Source organism: Pteronotus mesoamericanus, unplaced genomic scaffold (assembly GCF_021234165.1).
Source record: "Pteronotus mesoamericanus isolate MK-2021 breed Mesoamerican mustached bat unplaced genomic scaffold, CSHL_Meso_final contig_173, whole genome shotgun sequence".
Lineage (NCBI taxonomy): Eukaryota > Metazoa > Chordata > Mammalia > Chiroptera > Mormoopidae > Pteronotus > Pteronotus mesoamericanus.
The window spans coordinates 2723145-2748263 of NW_026555072.1; the positions used below are offsets into that span (position 1 = coordinate 2723145).

The following is a 25119-nucleotide window of genomic DNA, read 5'->3' on the forward strand; positions in this document are numbered from 1 at the left end:
AAGTGAGAATAGAGGGAACATACTTAAATATAATAAAGGCCATACATGACAAACCCACTGCCAGCATTATAATCAACGGGCAAAAACTACAAGTGTTCCTCTTAAGATCGGGAACAAGGCAGGGATGTCCACTTTCACTTCTCTCCCTTTTTGAAAAAAATATTTTATTTTTTCATTTTTAGAGAGAGGGGAAGGGAGGAAGAGAGGGAGAAAAACATCAATGTGTGGCCTCTCACACACTCCCAACTGGGGACCTGGTTTGCAACCCAGGTATGTGCCCTGATTGGGACTTGAACCTGTCACCTTTTGGTTCTCAGGCCACTGAGCCACAGCAGCCAAGGCCACTTTCACCTCTCTTATTCAACATAGTACTGGAAGTACTAGCCAAAGCAATCAGACAAGAAGAAGAAATAAAAGGCATCCAAATTGGAAAGGAAGTAGTAAAACTGTCTTTATTTGCAGATGACATGATATTGTACATAAAGAACCACAAAGATTCCACCAAGAAACTACTGGAATGGATAAGTGAATTCGGCAAAGTAGCAGGATACAAGATTAATATCCAGAAATCAGTTGTATATTTATTTGCCTTAATGAACAGAGAAATTTAAAAAAAAAATCGCATTCACAATTGCTTTAAAAGAATAAAATACCTAGGAATAAATGTAACCAAGGATGTAAAAGACATGTACTCGGAAAATTATAAGACACTGAAGAAAGAAACTGAAGAAGATACAAATAAATGGAAGTACATACCATGTTCATGGATAGGAAGCATTAACATCATTAAAATATCCATACTATACAAAGCAACCTATAGATTTAATGCAATTCCTCTTAAGATTCCAATGATGTATTTCACAGAACTAGAACAAATACTTCAAAAATTTATATGGAACCACAAAAGGCCCCACACAGCAACAGCAATCCTGAGAAAAAAGAACAAAGTTGGAGGAATCATGTTACCTAATATCAAACTATACTATAAGGCTATAGTAATCAAAACAGTATGGTACTGGCGTAAAAACAGACACATAGATCAATTGAACAGAATAGAGAGTCCAGAAATAAACACATACATTTATAGTCAATTAATATTCAATAGAGAAAGCAATCACATACTTGTACAATGGGCTAAAGATAGTCTATTCAATAAATGGTATTGGGGAAATTAGACAGGTATATGCAGGAAAATGAAACTAGACCACCTTTTAATGCCACACACAAGAATAAATTTAAAATGGATTAAAGACTTAAATATTAGATCCAAAACCATAAAAATTGTAGAAGAAAACATGGTCAGCAAAATCTCAGACATTTCTCATAGCAATATTTTATCAGGTATATCTCCCCAGGCAAGGGAAACAAAAGAAAAAATAAACAAATGAGACTATATCAAACTAAAAAGTTTTTGTACAGCAAAGGAAAACATCAACAAAATGAAAAGACAACACACAGAATGGGAGAATATATTCTCCAATACATCTGATAAAAGGTTAATATCCAAAATTGACAAAGAACTTAGAAAACTCAAAACCCTAAAAACAAACAACCCAATTAAAAAATGGGCAAAGGACCTGAATAGACACTTTTCCAAAGAGGACACAGAGACAGCCAATAGACATATGAAAAGATGCTCAATATCATTAATCATCAGAGAAATGCAAATTAAAACCACAATGAGAGACCCTCTCACACCTATCTGAATGGCTATCATCAATAAATCAACAAACAACAAGTCCTGGTGAGGATGTGGAGAAAGCGGAACCCTTTTGCACTGTTGGTGGGAATGCAGACTGGTGCAGCCACTTAGGAAAGCTGTATGGAGATACCTCAGAAAATTAAAAATGGATCTGCTTTTTGACCCAGCAATCCCACTTCTGGGAATATCTCCGAAAGAACCTAAAACACTAATTCGAAAGAACATAAGCACCTCTGTGTTCATTGCAGCATTATTTACAATTGCCAAGATACAGAAGCAGCCCAAGCATCCATCAGTAGATGAATGGATAAAACAACCACAGGACACTTATCCAATGGAATACTTCCTGGCTATAAAAAAGAAGAAAGTTCTTCCCTTTGTGACAGTATGGATGGACCTGGAGAACATTATGCTAAGTGAAATACACTAGCCAGAGAAAGACAGATACCATATGATTTCACTTATATATGAAATCTAATGAACAAACTGAACTAACAAGCAAAATACAAGACAGAATCTTGGACACAGGGCAGGATGAAAAGGAGTAGGGGAGACTAGGGTGTGGAGGGATTGAGTAATAAGGAAAAAGGACTCATGGACACAGATAACAAGGGTGGTGATTGCAGAGGGGAGCAGGTATAAGGGGACTAAACGGTAATAGAAGTAAATTAAATATTCAGAAAAATATATATATTAGGAAGAGTAATATGAAGGTAGGTTACCATTGCAGCACATTTTATGATTATGATTAAAATAACAAGGAACATAATTATTATAAGACTTTACCATATTACTATTTATTAGTTTGTTTGAAGCTTTAGGTATAGTAAGTATGGAATGCAGAATATAGAACAGATACAGTCTCTTGTCTCTCCCCCTGTCCACCAGCAATTTTCAGATTTAAGAGGTTGGTTGACGGTAGAACAATTCTTGACATTTCTATAGTACCTTTGCAGAAGGCCTTATAGTATGTTATCAAACCCACCTGCCACCCCTTGTTAAAAATCTCTACATTTTAAAAATAGAAAATAAAAATTTAATTCTGTTATATCATTGCTTTGTTTTTTGGTAACTAGATTGAAATTTGAGCTCCAGAATTTTTTAGTTGTCTTCAAAGTTTTCTCCAGTAGGAAAGGCCTGTCACTTATCCTACATAAGGATAGGGAGCAATTCCTTTGACCCCCAGGCCAGTTATCTGTTAAAAAAAAAGAGAAACTGTGATAAAAAGTAATTCACAAGTATTGTTCAAAAGCATTTTCATGATTCATATTATATATTTAGCCACCTATTATTCTTGTTTTATTTCCTATCATACAAAGGAATTACTTGATTAGGTATTTATGATCTAGTACAATTATTCACACAGGTAATAATCATTTACAACTAACTTAGATTTAAAACTGAATTTATTTCTATTATATTCTCAGCTGTTAAAAAAGGGATCTGAACCAAATGATTTCTATGTTTCTTTTCAGCTCAAAAGGTTTATAACTTTTATAGGTGTTTGTTTCATTGAATAAAAGTTAAAAACCCAGTAATATTCCTGTGACATCAAAACAATCAACTAACTTTATAAACATGTTTCAAATACTGGTTTTCCAAGCCTATTCTACTGATTTATAGAATTTCAGCAAACACCACTGAAGTAAAAAATATATATATATTTTTAAGAACTGTACAAAGGAGTCTAAAAATATAGTCCTGGACTTCAGATAATTTTCAGTCTAGAAAATCTAAATAAGATGTTTTTAAGTCTACCATGATGAGCATACAATGCTAAATGGAATTGTGCTTTGGAAGTTTGAAAAAGCACTGATCACTCGATTACTTATCCAAGGATCTCCCACTTCACCCTTAAAAGAAGTAGCCAGATCACCTTGAAAATTCCACCAGCTTTAGGTTGCCGCAAATGATCCTCAAAATCCATTCCATCCAAGGCACAGGTCACATACATTTCAGAGTAAAACTTCCCTCCAAAGCAGCATGAGGTTGTTTTATCAACAGGCAATGTCACAGTTTGGAGTCTTTTCCCTAGATCACCAAAAATTTTATTTAAAGTCTACTTCTAGCAAATTTCCAACCTGTGAAAGCTTTCAGGACCCCTTGCAGAGCAATAAAGAAGCCTAAAGAAGATGGTGGAGGTCAGACTTCAACCATGTGTTTAACCTATCTTCCCTGATAATTTATTTATTTTTGAGCAAAAGGACTTACATGCATAGGAAAAGGGGTTCTGACTATAAATTTGGGGCTGTATTTTTGGCGTTTATTTCTAAAGTCATCCAGTCAAGGCCTTTGAATATATTGCTGTCTAACTTTATTAATAATAAAATTTCTCCAGTCCTTAGTGTCTGGTGTTTTCTAGACATTATGGAGATTTTCCACTGTGCCCATGGGCATACCTGTCTGAGGATCTAAACGAATCACTCTTCCTCCATTGTAACAGGCCACCCAGAGCTTCCCCTCGTCGTCGATACACATTCCATCTGGGATTTGTTCTTCTTTCTCCAGCTTGTAAACACTTCTGCGGTTGGCTATGGTTAAGAGAACGACAACAACAACAACAACCAAAAAAACAGCTCTGACTGGTGTGGCTCAGTTGGTTGGGTGTCATTCCAGTTCAATTCCCAGTCAGGACATATGCCTGGGTTGTGGGCTCGATCTCTGATGAGGGCACATATGAGAGTCAAGAGATAGATGTTTCTCTCTCATATTGATGTTTCTTGTCCTCTCTTTCTCCCTCCCTTCCCCCCTCTCTAAAAATAAATAAAATCTTTAAATACACTCACATGTCCGAAAACAACAGGTCACTCAATACTTAGCATCAGAATATGAGCAATCGAGCTGATTATAAATACTGATCAATTCTGCTTATCCAGGGTCTGGTGTATGGGCACCACAGGTGGGATGGCTGAGAAGGATTCCTAACTCTAAACAATGTCCAGAAATGTGAATGGGCACCCCTCAACAAAGGATTTTTACCACATGATTTGGGGTGGATTCATTCCTTTTAGCTTGGGTACAAACATGTCTGTCTGAGGTTTCAGAGGAAAGAAAAAAAGAAGCACAATTCTTAATAAAATAACAATAGATCTTTTTGAGGCTGACCTGAACTGAAGCCCTGCATGCCCACCTCAAATATACTTCAGTCTATGGTTAGATCTCTGCTGTTTTATGAGTTCTGTTTTTATCCTGCTGAATGCCCCATAATCACCTTATCAAAACTAAATATTGGAAATGTTTCTTTCTGAAAGGAGGGATGTTCTGAACCCAACTAACTGACCTTAAAGGGAGAATCATAGTATACACAAAGCAAACATCAAAACCCAGAGGAACTTTACACTACAAAATGCAGGTCATTAACAGTAATAAAATTTAGGTACAATAGGAAAAATGTTAAAACCGTGTATAAGTAGAATGGGTAAAAACAGTAATAAAAAGAGCAATACATATTTCTTTAAATTATATTTTATTGATTATGCTATTACAGTTGTCCAAATTTTCCCCCCTTTGGCCCCCTCCACCAAACAGCCCCCATTCCCTCAGGCAATCCCACACCATTTTTCATGTTCATGGGTCATGCATTCCTATACTGTACTTTGCATCCCCATGGCTATTCTGTAACTACCTATTTGTACTTCTTAATCACTCATCTCTTCACCCATTCTCTTCCACCCCCTCCCATCTGGCAACCATCAAAATGTTCTCCATATCCATGATTATGTCTCTGTTCTTCTTCTTTGCTTAGTTTGATTTTTAGATTCAATCGTTTTTTTAAAAACACAAGTCAAATGTATTAGAGTTGTCCACAGTCAGTAATGGTGACCTTCTTGCTGGTCTTGCCATTCCTGGACCCCCAGCGCTCCATGGCTGTCACAACACCCGTGCCGTCTTTCAGCTGGCCGAAGGCCACATGCTTGCCATCCAGCCACTCAGCCTTGGCAGTGCAGATGAAAAACTGTGAACCATTTGTGTTGGGGCCAGCATTTGCCATGGACAATATGCCAGGAGATGTGAGTTTCAGGATGAAATTCTCATCATCAAATTTCTACCCGAAGATGGACTTGCTGCCTGTGCCATTGTGGCATGTGAAGTCACCACCCTGGTACAGAAATCCTGGAATAATTCTGTGAAAGCAAGAACCTTTATAACCAAATCCTTTCTTGCTAGTGCTCAGAGCACAAAAGTGTTCTGCTGTCTTTTGGAACTCTGTCTGCAAAAAGGTCGAAGGAGATGTGGCCCAAGGGCTTGAAGTCTGCAGTCATGATGACCATGGCTGGGCACAGGAAGATGCGGAGTGGTGCTGGCATCTGCAAGGCCTAGATTCAATTGTTGATAGATATGTGTTTATTGTCATTTTATTGTTAATAGTTTTGATCATCTTTTTTTTCTTAAATAAGTCACTTTAACATTTCATATAATAATGGTTTGATGATGATGAACTCCTTTAGTTTTTTTCTTGTCTGGGAAGCTCTTTATCTGCCTTTTGATTCTAAATGATAGCTTTACTGGATAGAGTAATCTTGGTTGTAGGTCCCTGCTTTTCAGGACTTTGAATATTTTTTGCAAATCTCTTTTAGCCTGCAAAGTTTCTTTTGAGAAATCAGCTGACAGTCTAGTGGGAACTCCCCTGTAGATAACTAACTTCTTTTTTCTTGCTGCATTTAAGATTCTCTCTTTATCTTGAACCTTTGGCATTTTAATTATGATGTGTCTCTTTGCATGAAACTTATTTGGGACTCTCTGTGCTTCCTGGACTTGCATGTCTATTTCCTTCACCAACTTAGGGAAGTTTAATTTCATTATTTTTTCAAATAGATTTCCAGTTTCTTGCTCTTTCTCTTTTCCTTCTGGCAGCCCTATGGTGCAAAGGCTGGACCACCTGAGGTTGTCTCAGAGGCTGCTTACACTATCATTTATTTTGGATACCTTTTCCTTCTTGTTGTTCTCACTGGTTGCTTTCTGCTTCCTTATGTTCCAAATCATTGATTTGATTCTCGGCTTCATCTACTGTACTGTTGTTTCCCTGTAAATTGTTCTTTATTTCAATTGGTGTATCCTTTGTTTCTGATTGGATCTTTTTTATGCTGCTGAGGTCCTCACTAATTTCCTTGAGCATCCTTATAACCAGTGTTTTGAACTCTGCATCTGATAGATTGCTTATCTCCAGTTCATTTAGGTCTTTTTCGTTTAGGAGTTTTGATCTGTTCTTTCATTTGGGCCACGTTTCTTTGTCCCCTTGTTTTGGCAGCATCCCTATGTTTGTTTCTATGCATTAGGTAGAGCTGCTTTGACTCCATGTCTTGGTAGCGTGGCCTAATGTAGTAGGTGTCCTGTAGGGTCCAGTGGCACAGCCTCCCCTAACACCCAAGCTGGGTACTCAAGTTGCACCCTTTGTGTGGGCTTAGTACGCCCTCCTCTTGTAGTTGAGCCCTGGTTGCTGTTTGCAGGTCAACGGGAGGGATTTAGCCAGGCCAGCCAGCTGCAAGGATTGGCTGTGACCACTGACACCAACATCAGCCCTCCATGGAGGATCAGCTGCGCAGGGGCAGGGTGATGGTGCTCAAACGTGCTCTGTAGCTGCCCACGTGGTGCATAGGCCCTAGGGTTTCCTGGGTGGTGCCGGCCAAGGGCAGTCCCGAACCTGCGTTCTGCCCAGGGCCACCCTGCCTGAGCTATAAAGTAATCTGAGAGGGCTGCTACTTGTGCTAGGCCTGGAGATTCCCAGGTGAAGGCAAACTGTGAATCTAGGCTGGCTGTTGCTACTGCTGGGCCTGGGGCCACTTATCAAGAGGTATGGGAGCTGGGGACTCGCTGAGGCCAGCTGTTGCTTGTTTGAAAGGATTTAGGAAGTTGTGAAGCAGGAGCCTTAGCCAGGTTGATAGAACCTTCAGATATGGCACCCACCTGCCAGCTCCGTGGCTCTGCCTGCCTTTCTGCCTGTACCCCAGCTCTTGCCTTGATGCCAGATACTTCAGATTCTCCCTGCATGCCACTGGTGCCTTTCAAGCTGCTACCCCAGTGCTGGAGCTCAGAGGGAGTGAGTCTGAGCAAGTTCCTGTGTGGGTTCTTTAAGAGGAACTCCTTGGGACTCTAGAAGTTTCTTCCACTGATTCAATCCCAGCTGGTTGTTGCAGCCAGAAGTTACGGGGATTTATCTTCCTGGCACTGGATCCCTGGGCTGCGGTCCTGGTTTGGGGCTGGGACTCCCTGCTCCTGAGGTATCCCTCCCAAATTCTTACCCACAAGTGGATGTGGGACCAGCCCCTTCAGCATCTCTGCCCCTCCTACCAGTCTGGATAGATGTGGTTTAATTCCATAGTTGTCAGACTTCCATTCAACTCGATTTCTGATGGTTCTGAATCAAGAGCACTACATATTTCAAAGCAAAACAGATGTACTGGAATGCTTTATCTCTGATTAAATCTACACAAGATTCTTGCATTTTTTTTTCAAGTCTTTTAATTATCGGTTTTGCTCTTGCAGTTTGGCACCTTTCATGAAACAGTTTTAAGTACTCCTTTCTAAATTCTTCTCAATGATTCCTTCTCTTCCAGTGTCCAACTATGGCTCTTTTAGAGCCCATTGATCGACTTGAACAATCTGTAACTACTTTTTTTACTTTTCCATTTTGAAAATTGTTAATTTTTCTCAGAGCACGTGCGTATAGTTAAGTGCAAATAAGAGATCAACCCAACACTCTAACTTTCTGTTCCTCTATCCCATTCTACTGTATAGTATTTGCCTTTAGGCACCTCCTGGTAGAACAAGATATAGTTACAGTGATCCTCTTCCTAGTGATGGTGGCAAGAAAGAGGATTAAAGATCTATCTATATTGTGCCAACTGTGGCCACATTTAGCTGTGTTAAGAGCCATGGCTTGACTGGCATCATAGTCAAGTCTGTGTAATCATTACTGTACTGGGATAATAATATTGGAAAACTCTCTATTTGACAAAGTTAGGACCTTTTCACATGAGTGGAGAAACAGGCAGCTTACTAAGGAGATACATATGAAAAATATGAGCAGTATTAAGAAAAGTAATGAAAAAGTACATACAGATCTTTCCTGTCTGCAGGTCATAGTCAAAGGCATCCACGGAGTAGGACAGGCTGTCGATGTAATAGAAGATTCTGTGGTCCAAGGACCAATCCAAACCATTGGAGATGTCCACCTGGTCGAAGTACTTTTCCACGTGGTGGTCAGGAAAGAGGGAGTACAGGGACCCTTGGTGCCGTTCTAGAACTCCTGGGGCTGTTTCTTCAGCCATGGTACCTACAAAAACCAAAGACCACTGAGCTTAGCCCCACATCATCTTGTCCATGGCAACATCACCTTTTCTCACCAGGGTTCCTTCCCATGATTAAATTAAAGAATTTATACAATCCCAACCCGGGTCCTGTATTTTTTAAATTTAATCTTTATTGTATTATTCCCATTACCATTTAGTTCTGTTATATCTCCCTCCCCCAGCAATCACCAAACTGCTGTCCATGTCCATGAGTCCTTTTTTTTCTTTTTGCTTGATCCCTGCATCCCCTAATCTACCCACCCCCCAGGGTTCTATATTTTTTAGTTTTATTTTTTAAAAAAAGATTTTATTTATTTACTTTTAGAGAGAGGGGACAGGAGGGAGAGAGAGAGGGAGAGAAACATCAATGTACGGTTGCCTCTTGTGCAATCCCTACTGGGGACTTGGCCTGCAACCCAGGCATGTACCCTGACTGGGAATCGAACCAGCAACCCTTTGGTTTGCAGGCTGGCACTCAATCCACTGAACCACACCAGCCAGGACCAAGTCCTATTTTTTTTAAATGACAACTACCTTGCTTAAAATGCAAATCAAAACTACACAGGTTCTAGTTCCAGAAAAGGAGTACATTTGCACCAACCTCATTTTCTCACATTGAGCACAACTACACAACTATACAAACTGAACAAAATGCATGGCATAGCTGTTTGAGAACTTTGAAAAGCAAATATTAGGAAGCTCAGGGAAGAACATCAGAATTTGGACTACTACCTAGTTGGTGGTGAGTTCTCCATTTTATCCTCCAAGTGTGTCCTAGCCTGAACTCAGTACAGCCTGAAACTTGCAAGTGAATACTGTGGTGCAGACAGACAGAGATCAAAGAGAAACTATCTAGATCTGGTTCAAGGGAGAAGAACAGGAAACTCCTGAAGTTCAGAGAAAAAAGAAGAAATCCCCTGGTTATTTTCCACGCTCTTTTCTCCATTCTATTATTCATCGATCCTGAGACAATTCTGCAGCAGGGGGTAGCAAGAGTAGAGAGTGTCCAGCAACAGGAAACTACAGGAATCAAAACTGAGGGAACGGGACATTCCTCTTCATTTAGTGAAGCTACAGCTCCAAAAGGGCAGAGCCAAACACTGTTGCTTTTATGTTCTGTCTCTCTCTGTCCCCCTGCCACTTAGTTGGCCCTGGAGTCAGCACAATCATAGGTATGGGTGGTTTCTGGATGGAGGAACGAAAGGAGAACTCAAGCAAACCAGAAAGTTCCTGGAGATAGCAAAGAGGGATGCTGCACAGGAATGCAACCCCACAAAACTGTCTATGATCTCCTGGGCTCATCTTCTATCTGTACATGTATGGATGTGATTCTGATTAGCATACCAAGGACTGAGAGTGGTGCTGTGGATAGAATTCCTTCTATGCCTCATACTGACCACTGAGTAGGCATGCATGTGGGACAATTCCTAATGGCACCTAAGAGAAAGCAGGTTGGAACTTGTGGTCTGTGTCTAAACATGCAGGTTACTTACTAAAATAAATATATAAACATTCTCCATAGGATTTAAACAAGACTCAGGGTCTCATAATAGTCAAAATGTCCAGGATATAATCCAAAATTACTTGGCAACACAAAGAAGCATGAAAATCTTAACTCATATAGAAAAAGAAGCAACAGATGCAGAAAACAAAATGGTACAGATATTGGAATTATTTGACAAAGATTAAAGCAGCTCTTACGAGCAATTTGTAAACAGTCTTGAAACAACACTCAAAACAGAAAATATCACCAAAGAAATAGAAGATATAAAGACTAATCAAATGAAAATTTTAGAAACGAAAAATAAAATAACTGAACTAAAAAAATCTCAATGGATGGACCCAATAGCAGAAAAGAGATGACAGATGAGTCAGTGTACCTGATGGTAGACCAATAGAAATTGTCCAATCTGAACAACAGAGATAATAAAGGTTGAAAAAAATGAACAGAACTTTAGGGACCCATGGGAAAACAACAAAAAGTCTAACATATGTGCCACCAGATTCCTAGAGAAGAGGAGAAAGAATACAAGGCCAAAAATATTTGAAGAAATAGTGGCTCAAAATTCCTCAATTTGGTGCAAAGCACAAAACTATAGATCCAAGAAGCTGAGCAAACCCAAAACAGGATTAAGACCATAGAAACCTATACCCAGATACATCATAATCAAATTTCTGAAAACTAAAATATAAATCCTTGAGATCAATGAAAAAAATGACACAATAAATATAGACGTATAATGATTTCAATGACAAGTTTTTAATGAGAAAACATGGAGGTCAGAAGGAAGTGACACATTTTTAATTTGCTGAAAGAAAAAAAGTGTCAACCTAAAATTCTATATTCAGTGAAAATATCCTTCAAGAATGAGGGTGAAATAAAGACATTCTTATATAAAGTATGACTAAGAGAATTCACAGGCAATAGACCTGCTTTATAAGAATTGCTGAAGAAAATTCTTCAGACAGAAGGGAAATATACAAAAAGGAAGCATGGAATATGAGAGATGAAAGTAGAACAATAGAAATAGTAAATATATGAGTAACTATAATAGACTATTTTCCTCTTTAGCTCTTTAAAATATTTCTGATTGTTGAAAGTAAAAACTACATTTTTGGCAAAAACTACATTTTCTGATGGAATTTTCAATGTATGTATATAAAGACAACTATAGCATAAAGAGATGATTACCAACTGAAGAGGTAAAATATTGGTTCTAGATAGACTGAAAAATTCATTATATATTTTTGCAATCCCTTCAGCAATCCTTAAAAAAACTATACAAAGAGATGGAGTGAAAAATCACAATAAAGAAATTAAAATTAGATTCTAAAAAGTGTTCAAATAACCCAAAAGAAGGCAGGAAAGGGGAAACAGAGGAACAACAAATAGAAGGAAAAAAAAGAAAACAAATAATAAAATAGTGGATCTATGTCAAAGCATATCAAAAATAATTACATTAAATGTAAATAATATAAATATATTAATTAAGATAGAGAGTGTCAGAAGGTATTAAAAATTTAATCCTCACCTGAGTATATGGTTTATTGATTTTAGAGAGAGAAGAAGGGAGAGAGAGAAGCATTGATGTGAACGAGAAACATTGATTGGTTGCCTATTGTACATGCCCTGACTGGGGATCAAACCCACAACCTAGGTATGTGCCCTGACTGGGGTTTGAACCTGCAACTTTTTGGTGTAGAAGATGACGCTCCAAACAACTGAGCTACCCAGCCAGGGCCAGAAGGAATGTTTTAAAAAATCCAACTATATGACTACAAGAAACTCACTTCAAATATAATGATATAGGTAGCTTAAAAGTAAAAGGATGGAAAAGTATATACCATGCAAATACCAATTAAGAGAAAACTGGAAAGGCTATGTTAATATCACAAAGGTTATGTTAATGTAAGGCAAAACATACTTACAGGAAAGAAAATTACCAGAGATAAATTGGAGTACTACATGCTGAAAATTCACTAAGGAGACACAGTAATCCTAAATGTTTGTGCTGAACAATAGAGCTTCAAATACACAAAACAAAAGTTAGAACTGAAAGGAGAAATAGACAAATCCACAATACTAGTGGATGTCAGCACCCCTCTCTCAGTAATAAATTCAAGTAGAGAATCAGCAAAGAAATAGAAGAACTGAACAGCATCAACCAACTGGATCTAAGGACATTTATAGAACACGCCACTCAACAACAGTAGAATACACATTCATCTCAAGTGCGCATGGGATATTCACTTAGATAGACTTGAGTGTGATTTCAGTGGACAGAGCAGAGTTTGACTCTAAGGAAGAAACTGGAAAGCTCACTTACTTTACCAAGCTTCATCTGAAAGAAGAGTGAGTTAGAGGATAATGGACTAAAACTGGAAAGCCTGAATAGCAAGCAAGACATGATAAATTCTCCCTGCTGGAGAGAAGGATGCTCACATGGCAGTTTGTTGCTATAGGGCAGTTGGGTTTGCTTCATTAATATTCCTCCCTATTATCTGTTTCACAGAAAGAGATGCCTGGAACATGAGTGTGAACCTCCCACTGCTCAGAAAAGCTCATTAGTGGGAAGGAACAATCTGGGGCCTTGGTTTATACATTGATAACCAGCAGTGAGCACAGACAGATCAGAGTTTGGGTGTGGTCACATCTGCAGAGTACTACCTATTATCTTGAGACTCCATCTAGACTATCCCTCCCTTTTCTGGTCCAAGGACACCTCTCAGCACCTGCTGAAAGATATGAACTCTCTAGAAAAAGGTTCTCAGGTGTTTCTGGCAGATGCATGCAACCAATATATATCACAATGATGCCTACAATTTTGAGGGGTCTCCTGAGGGTACAGGTTAAGAACTGGGGGCTCCAGGCTAAAAATCCAGGCCTCTGAGGGCATCTTTATTTTGTCTCACAAAGTACCACAAAACTGTAAACTTCTAGCTATAATGGAGTAAGAAAATCTATTTCAGCAGGAGATAAAGTATGCAATTATATTTCTTTATCCTGCAGAAATCACCAGCAGAAGGGCTTTCAACAAATTTTCATCTTTAGTCTGTCAACCTGTCCTGGACTAGGAAGATGGGGAGCAACCCACAGCCAGCGGCTCAGATCTCACCTATCTTTCCATGTTGAAGGTGAACGGAACCAGGACAGCATGACGGATAATGGGAGGGGGCAGTGTGAGGAGGTGAAAACAGCAGTGATTTAGAATCAACTTTGGCTAATTTATAGGGTTGTTATGATGGGAGGTAAATGAGAAATAGGTATGAAATGCATTATTTAAGTTCAAACTGTAGTTAAAATTCATTTAAAGCTATATATAAGTCATTCTACAACCATCACAGTAAAGATTGGTTCAAGTGAGAATCATCAAAGAATGTAAAACCTAAGTGAGAAATTTTGATGAGGACCAGGGTATTTGCTTGGACATAAAATATCTCCCCATTTTGTAGCCAGCACCAAGATGGCCCCTAATGGTTCCTGCCTCCCAATAGTCATACCCTTGTACAGCTCCCTGCACCATTGCATGTGTGACCTACAGCACATGACAGAAGTGATGCTATGCCACTTTCAACATTGGTTATAATAAAAATAGCCTCCATCTTGGTCCCTTCTTCCCTCCTCTCTCTCTCATCACCAGCTATGGGGAAAGCCATGTTCTAAGCAGCCTTATGAAAAGGCCCACTTGGTAAGGGACCCCCCACAGGAGTGAGTTTAGAAGCAGATCCTCCAGATTCCTTCAGAGACTCTTCTCTTCTGGCGCTGTAGACCCAACCAACAGCTCAACTGCAATTTCATGACACAATCTTGAACTAGAACCACCCAGATTCTTGGCCTTCACAAAGGGTGTGAGGTAATAAATGTTTGTTATTTTAAGCCGTTATATTTCAGGGTAATTTGTTACACAGCAATAGATAACTAATAAACCCTACAAAGTGTTTATACATTGCAATGAAACAATAACTGTGCAGTAGAGAAATCTGAGAAGACTGTGATTGGGTGATCAAAACTAACTTTTCCAATTAAGGACAGATGGTATCCAGAAGGGATACCCCAAGAATGGCAGAATATCACCTACACAGCATTCTAATCATGAATATATAGCATCAATCCAACCACAAGGAAACATTAGACAAACACAAAAACACGAGGAACATGAGGACAGTTCTACTGAAAAAAGGGAGAGTTCGGTTGGGACTGTGTTCTTTAAAAATGGCAATGCCATAGCCCTGGCTGGGTGGTTCATTTTGTTGGAGCACTATCCCATATACTGAAAGGTTCCAGTCAGGTCACATACCTAGGCTGTGGTTTTGATCCCTGGTTGGGGTGTGCACATGAGGCAACTGATTAAAGTTCCTCACATCGATGATTATTTCTCACATCGATGTTTTTTTCTCTTTCTCAAATCAATAAGCATATCCTCGGGTGAGGATTAAAAAAATGGCAATGCCATAAAAAACAAAGACAGGTTATATTCTGTTCCAGATTAAAGAAGATTCAAGAGACATGACAATCTAATGCAGTACATGATCCTAGACTGGATCCTGTACTGGAGAGTAAAATGCTATAAAGGACATTAAAAATTAACCAAATAGTCAATTGACAAAACTGGAATATAGATAGCATGTCAAATAAAATATTGTATCAATGTTAAATTTCTTTAAGTTGATAACTGTACTGTGGTCATGTAAGAATATATCATTTTTTCTTGGGAAATTCACACTAATGTATTTTAGTAGTAGAGGCACATGACATACGCAACTTACTTTCAAATGATTCTGGAGAAAAATTTATATATGTCGACAGAGCAAATGGAACAAAATGTTGACAATAGGTGAATTCAGGTAAAGGGTATATTGGGTGTTTGTACAAATCTTAATTTTTCTGTAAATTTGAAATTATTTCTATTTTAAACACGAACAACAATACTCCTGTATTTAAAAGTTATTTAAACAAAACAAACAAACAAAAAACCCTTATTTAAACCACAAAACTACCATACAAATTTTAGTCTCTGTTAGAGACAGAAACTGAAAGGATTGTCTGTGAAGTTTTTCTCATGGGATTTTTAAAAGAGGTACAAATTACTCAAGTAATGATAAAAGAACCCAAGACCAATTATATACAACACTTTTACCACTAAAGCAATGAATCTTTCTCCCAAGCTCAGTAAGTAGGTGCTAAAGATGAACCATACCAGCAAAGTATCTCCCAGCGGGATCCACCTTCCCGTCATTGAATCGATTGTTTTTCTTGTCTTTATCCACTGTGGCCAGGACAGTGACTGACTGATCCTCCCAGTTCAAAGCACAGAACTTTGTTCCAATTGTGGCAACATAGCCTCCCGATTGGCGAAGGGCCACAGAGCTGATTGGGGCATCTGCAGAGGCAAAAGCAACGATCAGGATGCAGCAAGCAGCCCAGTGCCAAAGAGCACACTGAAACTATCATGCCACCCAGCATCTCTAAGAGGACTGCAGTTCTTTTGACAATGGAAGAGTGCTCTCTTCTGTTGAACAGTGAAGGCTACATAACCGAGTATGTTTGTTGATAGTAAACTCCATGTGCTGTTCTGGACAACAGGAACAGAAAGTGAATGAAGTCCAACTCTACTGGAAGCACCCAGTCTAGCAGAGAAGTCGAAACACAGCAGCCACCACACTTTGGGGCAGGCATCGCATCAGGTTCACAGGTGAGGTTCCTAATTGGGGGCGGTACAAGAGCAGTTGTCACAGAACAAGAGATGCTCAATTTGCCTGACCTCCAGGAATTTCAGAGACAAACTCTGTTTAGGTCCAGCAACAAGGTTTTGTGACAGCTTTCTCTCTCTCTCCAATACAGCACTTTCTTTTTTTTAAGGGACCATATTTAATTAAAAATTAAATAAAAATAAAAATTTATTTAAAATAAATATTTATTTAATGTAATTACTTCATTAAGTAAAGTTAATTTGATTAAAATACTTTATTGGAATGTAACTTTAATTAAAATTTGCATAATTAAAAAATAGTTTCTCAAACCCTTTTTGGAAGTAAGCAGGATAAAAGTAATAGAAATGTAGATGCAGTGATAAAACAGTCACAGGTCTTCATTATATTACTATTTTTAGTATTTTTAAATTTAAGTTTTCTGGGTTTAATATTTTTTCTGTGTATAAGAAAACTTTTTTTTAAGTGGAGAGATTGAATACCACGGTGAGCAGTCATGAGAAACAAATCCTATTCAGTGGGTGCTCTGGGAGCCACTCTCAGCTAAAAGCCCTGTTCAGAAGATTTAAGCTACTGAGGATCCTGGGGAATGTGCAGGACACTATTTTTTTAAAAAAATTTTATTTATTTTTAGACAGAGGGGAAGGGAGGAAGAAAGAGGGAGAGAAACATCAATGTGTGGTTGCCTCTTGTGTTATTTATATTAATTAAAAAATAATTTACAATTATTTACATTGAGAATCACACTCAAAGGCACTGGAAATCCTGTTGTGAATCCTATTTTGTAGAGTGAATACATAGTCCTGGTTGATGCTTTATAAGTCCCAAATCTCTTCTTTTGACATTCAAAGAAGGGATATACCTGTTGGGTTTTTTTTTTTTTTTTAATGAAGCCCTTGGTGTGACCAAAGGTATATTGCAGTCTCCAGCTTTCGATGCTGTCATCAGAAGGTGTTAAGATCCTACAGTGCTTCATTATCAGAACAAAATGGGGAATGCTGCCCCTTACCTACAGAGGAAGAGGGAAGTATTGATCCTCCAGAATTTACTCCTGGGTCAAAGTGGGAGGACACAGGCAGCATGACAATCCAAAAGTTTTAAAGCATATTCAGCACACTTTAACAAGAAGGTCCCAGGAGCATTCTAGGTGACTGCCCCTCCCTAGGGAAAAGATGGCTGGCTGGGTAGATCTCAACCTGGCCTTCATCCTTACCCACGGTCAGTCTATGAACTTGCTTGCTGAGCGAATCCCACCGGCAAGCCTTTTGGGCAGGGATATCTACGAAGAGCAGAGAGTTGGATGCTTCCTCCCACACTGGAGACTCACCGCAGTGGAAGTTCTCAGGCAGGACACACTCAATCTTAATGGAAGACATTGTCATGGGGGAGATCTACTGAAGGGGACAGAGACAAAATGAAATGTAATCTTATGGAGCAAGTTCAGCACATCTGTCTCGAAATTCTGGTAAGCTCTTAGTAGAGATTGAGTTGTTTTTATTAGAACTAGAAAGGCTGGGCACATTTTCCCCAAATCAGAACAAAATGTGCAATGTTGCAGGAAGAGATATGTCTGAAAAATAACAAAGAGTTGATAGGTGATAGCATGAGACATCTTCAATTAACTTACCAGGGTTTTTTTTCAAGCTATCTTTGAGAGAGAGAGAACACTCCACACCTTGGCGCTGGTAACCCTCAGAGAGCCAGCTACTCAGAGGAGGCAAGGCTGCTCTTTATGTCAGCATCCTAGTCCCTAAGGTGGGTGAAGGGGTGGGCAGCTCCCTTGCTGGCGGCCCCTCTGGGAGTCTTCCAGTTACCTTCTCCTGCTGCCTTCCCCATCCATTGATGTTGATTCACTTCCTGGCCACCCAAAGGCCAGAGCCTTCCCACTTTGCAATTTTTCTGAGCTGCATTTAAAAATATATGTTCTTTTTTTTCCAGCTCTTTTATTTTTTTTAAATACATTTGTCTCTGCCTCCCCCCCACCACTTTCCCATGCCCCCTCCTTCCTTCCCTCCCTCACCTCTTCCCCTTAAAATATATGTTCATCAGTGATAGTACACTAAATTACAACTAACATCTATTTTCAAATTCAGACAATGCAATGGGAGGAAAACAGGACATCATCTGGGCACCCTTGTAGGAACTGACAGCCCCTCAGCTATTTGCTGACTAGGGAGGCACTGTGCCAGTTTGGCAAGAAGTCTTGAACTCTGTAGGCAAGAACATTCTATGCTGGGACTTTAAGGCCAGAGGCTCTGACCAACAAACAGGGAGATGAAAAAGAAAAAATTATCAAACGAGCAAAAGCATGATCTAAAAAGCCCATGTGGGAGAGGAAAGAACAGGCAACACCAAGAGCCTTCTCTTTCCCAAACTCTGCCCTGATGACTACTAAAATCTCCCGAGTCTTCATCCTTCTCCCTGGTATCTATCTGATTTGAAGTAAGTGGTCCCACACATGTATAAGCAAATTAATGAGGGTGTGGGGAGGAAAATGATCTTTAATATTTCCTTCAATAAACCGCATTTTAAAATAAGAAACACACAGCTCTAAAGGGCCTCAGATGCCAAATGCCGGCGTCACAGCATTTGCAATCTTCATTGACTGTTAAAAATTGGCACAGACTCCCAAAGGCCTTCATGCTATAAAGCCCAAGATCAGACACGGGGCTTTCGCAATAGCAGCTTTTAACCTAACACTCACTCGTCCTGCAAGCCAGGGGCTGGCAAATGCCCCCTTTCTGCCTGGGCTTCGGAGAGCATGAGAAAGGAGGGGGTCATGACTGAAAACAGGTGGTGGGGCAGGGCGGGGGTAGGAGGTGGGGACGCTGCTCCCGCTACACCCGGGCACCTGTGCGGGGCAAGGGGCCCCTACGCGCTTTCTGGTAGCTCCGATACGGCCTCAGGTGACAGCGAGGCCCTGGGAGGCTGAGGGTAGAGCCCACCTGGTGCCCAGCGCAGGTCTCCGGGGAAGGCGAAGGGGAGGCTGAGGGCTGCCGGTGTCCTTCCCGCCGCCCTAGTCAGAAGACCAGACTGAGCGTCGCCTAACCTTTCTTCTCTAGTGAGGGGGCAGGGAGGCCGGGCTGGTGACTTACCTCTAGGTGGCTCAAAGGTCAGGCAGTGGAGCTGGAGGGGGCGTGGGCAGGGGTGGGGGCACTGCGACTGGGGGGAGGGGTGTGCGTGTGTGTTGGCGGGGATGGGACTTGCAAGTCCCAACGCTGTCCTCCGGGGCAGGGAGATGGGGTGGAATGAACCTAGGCTTTGGAGTTTGGACGGATAGCTAAAGTTTCTCTCTGGGACAGAAAGCTGTTAAAAAACGCCTAACAGAGATTGGGTGGATGGTCAGATCAAACAAACAGGTCAATCAATAAGGAAAGAACAAAGCAGTTAAACAAATCCTCTCTTCCTAGTGAAGAAGACTCTGGTGGCTGGTGGGGAAGAGGAAAGGCTTGATTTGATTTGATTTAAAAATGAGGCAAAATGCCCCTGGCTGGCGTGGTTCAGTGGGTTGAGCGCTGGCCTGCCAACTTAAAGACAGCCCGTTGGATTCGCAGTCAGGGCACATGCCTGGGTTCTGGGCCAGGTCCCCATTTGGGGGCGTGTGAGAGGCAACTGATCCATGTATCACTTGCACATGATATTTCTCTCTATTTCTCCCTCCCTTCCCCTCTCTCTAAAAATAAATAAAATTTTTAAAAAATAAAATTCATGAAGAATAAACTATCGTAAGTGTCCCTCAGCTTCCCTTTCTCCATGGAGAGCCTCAATGTAGTTCTAGTCCTGCTACTTCACTAACCACACTTTCTCTAAATAACCCACAAGTTGAAACCCTTTTAAAAAATTAACAGAAGGATGTAAACAGAATGGTAGTTGCCCCTGGGGAATGGGAGCCAGGGATTAACTGTGAAGGGGAGCTTAGGGAATTTTCTGGGATGATGGAGTGGTTCTGTATCCTGATGGAGCTTTGCGTTGCATAGGTGTATGTCCTCTCAAACATCATCCAGTAGTACATTTGAGATTTGTGCATTTTATTGACTGTATTGAATCCAAGGTCAGCATTCCTCATTATTTATCTCTCTCAGTCTAGTGCTCTACTCCTTGCCATCTGCACTATCCTGAAACCCCTTAGTACAATCACTATCATTATAATTCCCTTTAATTCACCAAGGAAGAAGGGACAGAAACCAACATACAAAGGCACAGGGCTTTAGGCAGGCAAGTGATGGTTGGAGCAATCTCAGCTCAAAGTTTAGGTTAGTAACTTAGAATAACTGGCACTTACAGCTTCAAGTAGTTCCCTTTCACCCTGGGAGGTACTTAAGACAACCACTCTCTCATGTCTCCACTTACAGATGAGGAAACACAAGCCTACAAAGTGAAGAGACTTCCAAAGCTACACATCCAGCTAGGAAAAATCTGGTAAATTGCCCAAACCATTAGTGGAAAAATAAGAACTTGAAGCATACTTTCTTGGGTGGGACAAAGAGTGGGACTGTGATCTCCAAGTGTCAGAAACAGATTTTAGACCACCTTTTTCACCATTGTGGAAACTGCTGCTCATGGAGTATGGATGAAAAGTCAGCTGTCTTTCCTGGGAGTTACCAAAATTCACCCGTGCTTGCCTCTTCTTTTCAGGAAAACAGGTTTCACAGGAGAGGCTTAGTTTTAAGTTATCTGAAAGTCTCTAACAATTACCTCAAATATACTGGAAAAGTTAGTGTGTTGCAGGTGGTTGTAAGTCTGAGGTCCACATAAGAAATGGTATCCTAATGGGGCATAGGCTCTACTAGATGTATAAATATTATATTATATGAGCCAATTATATGTCCCTTGAAATGGGCAAGATATCATGAGTGGGGTCCAACAGTTCTCATAAGGAGTGTCTCTGGAGAGAACAAACAATTGTAGACAGGCGTAACCCCAATATTAGTTTTCATTCTTTATGGACTACGTTATTTATTTATTTATTTTTAAAGAGGGGGGAGGGAGAAAGAGAGGGAAACATCATGTGAGAGATAAATTGATCAGTTGCCTCTCACATGCCCCCTACTGGGGACCTGGCCTGCAACCCAGGCATATGCCGACTGGGTATCAAACTGGTGACCCTTTGGTTCTCAGGCTGGCACTCAATCCACTGAGCCACACTGGCCAGGGCTATGGACTAGGCTTTGTTGATAAGGTTGTAATGACCCCAGTAGAAGCATTTTTTGATGTGAGGTTAATTTCAAAATGACCAAAGTTTGGGATTAACAATGTGAGGGACACTTAACCAGAAGGGGCCTATAAAAGGAACTGTACCTTCTAGAGCAGCGATTTTCAACTGGTGTGCTGCAAGAATTTTTAAAACATGCAACACCTGAGTATTTAGTCAGGGGCACTGACCTCTTTTTCCTTAGATTGTCAAATTTAAAAAATGGCAATAGCCAACACAATAGCTGTCTGGTGTGAATGAATCAAAATTATACCTATATTTTTTGTCAGATTGGCAAAAAATATATTTTTTGGTGTGTTGCAGAATTTTAGTAATTAGTTTATGTGTGCCATGAGATGAAAAAGGTTAAAGATTGCTGTTCTAAAGTGTTTAAAGGAAAACTAATTAATTTTTATTATCAGTTAAATTCAGAGCAGTAGCTATAATCTCAGAAAAACCTATTGGACCCAATCAGACTTTGTTTTCTCTTAAGTGGGAGAAAATCATAGAGGGTCAAAAGTCACAGAATATATTGAAAAACCTTTTAGTCAGTTACTGGAGAGTGTAAAGTACAATGATAGGCAAAATGAGTGATAAAGTAGAGAAAGAAAAAGGCTGCTGAAGAATCAGAAAATTAACCTTGGGCAGAAGCTGTCCACTTCTGCAGTCAGCCATTTTGGGAGGATTCCTGAGAATCCTGCTTAGTGTCTTAATGGAATGGCTGTTTAGGAGTCAGGATAAAGTGATGTACATCTTTTAAGCTGGGAAATATGAACTTCAGTATCAGTACCTTGGAGTTTTATTGTTGTGTCAGTTGCTAACAGTACCTAATGTCTTTTCCATGGAGGCTCAAGGGTAGTTTTTTTTTTTTATGTCCTTTCAGGAAACCAAGCCTTAAGATTTGAGATCATACAGAAGCAGCTTAGGTCAGTGTTTTAAAAATGAAGCTTGTACATGTTGATGATAAAGCTGAAGATATTGTATGAGTCCTCTCTGGTAGTTAGTCATATTAGCTTATAGTAGGGGTAGACTCTAGGATTGGAGGTACTTTCCAAATGTGTCAGATAACTCATTATTAACTCAGAAGGAGAGAAGTTGTGGATACTATAGGGAACAGATCTTGTTGTCATCAAGGAAAATACTTTAGGCCATGGACGTTGAAGGGGTTTCTGAGAGCTTTGATAATTTGGGTTTTAGAATGCCATTAGTTCTCTCCATTTTCCTGAATTTATGGATAACAAGGATAGTGCCATTCTAAGAAGAATAAAAAATTACACTCAATGACAGTGTTTTGTATCTTCTCTCTTACTTAGAAACTGTCTAGGCATTCAGAGATTACTTACTCATTAACTCACTCACTTATATAAGGCCTTAAAGTTACTCTAGTTATTAGAAAACAAGACAAGAGCTTAATTCAAAGATAAAGAGTTTTTGATATGACTGAGTCTTTAAAAATTAATTTACCATTTGGATTTGGAAATTTCAATTTTAGCTAACATGTTAAATCCTTGTGATTTGTAGCAATTTTAGAATTGCATAAAGTTAAACTCTTTAAAAAAGACATGTTATTATTTCATTTGTTCATATATATTTATATACATGTTCATACACATACATGAAGTTATGGAAAAAATGGTGACTGACCTAACTCATAAAACCAGTATGGGAAATTCAGACATTAAGTTATTAAGTTTAAATAACTTAACCTTGATTTTGTACAAACCAAAATATTGCATTGACATTATTTTTAAATGGTAAACTAGTTCTTAAAGATTCTCAGCATATTGAAAGATTTTACTTGGGATTAAGCTCTTTTCTTCTTTTCTCATAACTAGAATAGTAAAATCTATTATGTAAATACACTTTTCAGTGTCCAGAAGAAACATCATTTAATAACATTTTCTTTTCCTCTTTAACACATTTTTGACAGTTTATCTGGACTAGGTATTTATATGTACACATAACAGCAGAATGTTTTTGTGATTGGTTGGTTAATCTTTAAAGTTCTGTAAGGGTATAGAGGGAGAGGAACAAAAAAAATTAACAGGGATCCAGCTTCAGACAAATATGAAATTATTATTGTAAAAGGCTAATGATGTCCCTTTTTGAAGGACAGGGAAGAATGTATATAGAAAACCCATTTTGACAAACATGAGAAAGATAGAGATAGACGAAAGATAGATATTGAGGTTACAGCTGGTTGAGACAATAATTGGGGCCACTGACAATTTTACCCATCTAAATAATTTTAAAGCTACCATTCATTAATCCTTGAAATATAGAAACAAAGCTAACATAGTCTCCTATGTTAAAAAAAAAAAAGACTTCTATTTTAGACAGAAACAAATCTCCTCATGCCGGTTTCTTCTCTTTTTGTTCTAATGGACTTCTTAACTATCTTTTTAAAAAAATATTTTATTTATTTATTTTTAGACAGGGGATGGGAGGGAGAAAGAGGGAGAGAAACATCAGTGTGTGGTTGCTTCTAGTGCACCCCCTACAACCTGGCCTGGGGACCTGGCCTGCAACCCAGGCATGTGCCCTGACTGGGAATCGAACTGGCGACCCTTTGGTTCACAGGCCGGCACTCAATACACTGAGCCACACCAGCCAGGGCTTAATTAACAATCTTGTTCATGTAAAAAATTCTCCAATGCAGTCATGGTAATTGCAAGTTGATCCTAGAGAAATTATGCTAGGTAGAGAACATGAGAGCAGGGAAATATGAAGGAAGCAGGTGTCTGGAAGAGGAGAGTTGCAGTTTTAGATTCAGAAAAGCCCATGAGAACTTCTGTGGGCCATAAGGATGGTGCCTGGGCAATCTTGTGTCTCTAGAGCCTGGCTGAAGGCCGACCATTATCCATCAGAGGCTGCATAAAACCTCCTGATTCTGGGCTGATGAAACAAAGATCTTAGGGACACTAAGACATAACTGAATAAGTCCTTTTTTTCTTCTTTTTTATTTATAAATCATGTTTATTCTATTACAGCTGTCTCAGTTTTTACCCCTTTATCCCCCTCCATCCATCCCACCCCCACCCCCCACACCCACAGTCAATTCCCACTCTGTTGTCCACGTCCATGGGTCATTCATACATGTTCTTTGTCTATCTAGTCCCTTCCCCTTCTTTCCACCATTGTCCTCTTTTCCCCTCCCCTCTGGTCACTTTCAGTCTGCTCCATGTTTCCATGCCTGTGGTTTATTTTGTTCATTAGTTTATTTTGTTGAATAGAGTCCACTTATAGGGGAGAGCATATGGTAATTGTCTTTCATCAACTGGCTTATTTCACTTAGCTTAGTATTCTCCACTTCCATCCATGTTGTTGCAAAAGGTGGGGTTCCATCTCTCTCTTTCCTAAATGTAGATTGATTTTATTTATTTATTTTTAAATGTCAAAGTTAATTATAAAATATTTTTAAAAATTTAAACCATTATAAACTCTCAGCACTTAAACCAACATGACACCAGCACAGAAATAATCAAGTAGATCAATGAAATATAATGAACATTCTAGAGACAAAAGTATCTATCTGATTAATATATGTTTGATTAAGTTGATATTTCAAATAAACGGGTAAAATAAGGCTTATTCAACAAATAAGGTGTATGGACCACTATTACTGGAAACAAAAAAAAAAAATAGAGAGCCCTATTTCACACTTTATACAAGAAGTACTCAGGTGAGTTAAAAATCAATATGTAGAATCTAAGGAGTTTTAGAAGAAA

At 39.4% G+C, this 25119-nt stretch overlaps 1 protein-coding gene and 1 pseudogene across 6 annotated transcripts; both read right to left on the reverse strand.

Moving 5' to 3' along the window:
• Positions 1–1644: 1644 nt before the first annotated feature.
• RGN (regucalcin) lies at positions 1645–19320 on the reverse strand. 6 transcript variants are annotated; one of them, XM_054566513.1, is made up of 8 exons: positions 19296–19306; positions 19146–19216; positions 17414–17591; positions 15690–15872; positions 8760–8975; positions 4102–4233; positions 3579–3733; positions 1648–2897 (listed from the first exon to the last, which is right to left on the reverse strand). In XM_054566513.1, the coding sequence occupies exons 3-8, from the start codon at positions 17580–17582 to the stop codon at positions 2847–2849; spliced, it is 906 nt and encodes a 301-aa protein (XP_054422488.1). In that variant the 5' UTR covers positions 17583–17591; positions 19146–19216; positions 19296–19306; the 3' UTR covers positions 1648–2846. The 6 variants fall into 6 exon arrangements, with proteins under 6 accessions (XP_054422487.1, XP_054422488.1, XP_054422485.1 ...); XM_054566508.1 differs by having other exon boundaries at positions 1649–2897; positions 17414–17594; positions 19296–19312; XM_054566510.1 differs by lacking the exon at positions 19146–19216 and having other exon boundaries at positions 19296–19320.
• Positions 5391–5964, reverse strand: LOC129065241 (peptidyl-prolyl cis-trans isomerase A-like; annotated as a pseudogene).
• Positions 19321–25119: the final 5799 nt, after the last annotated feature.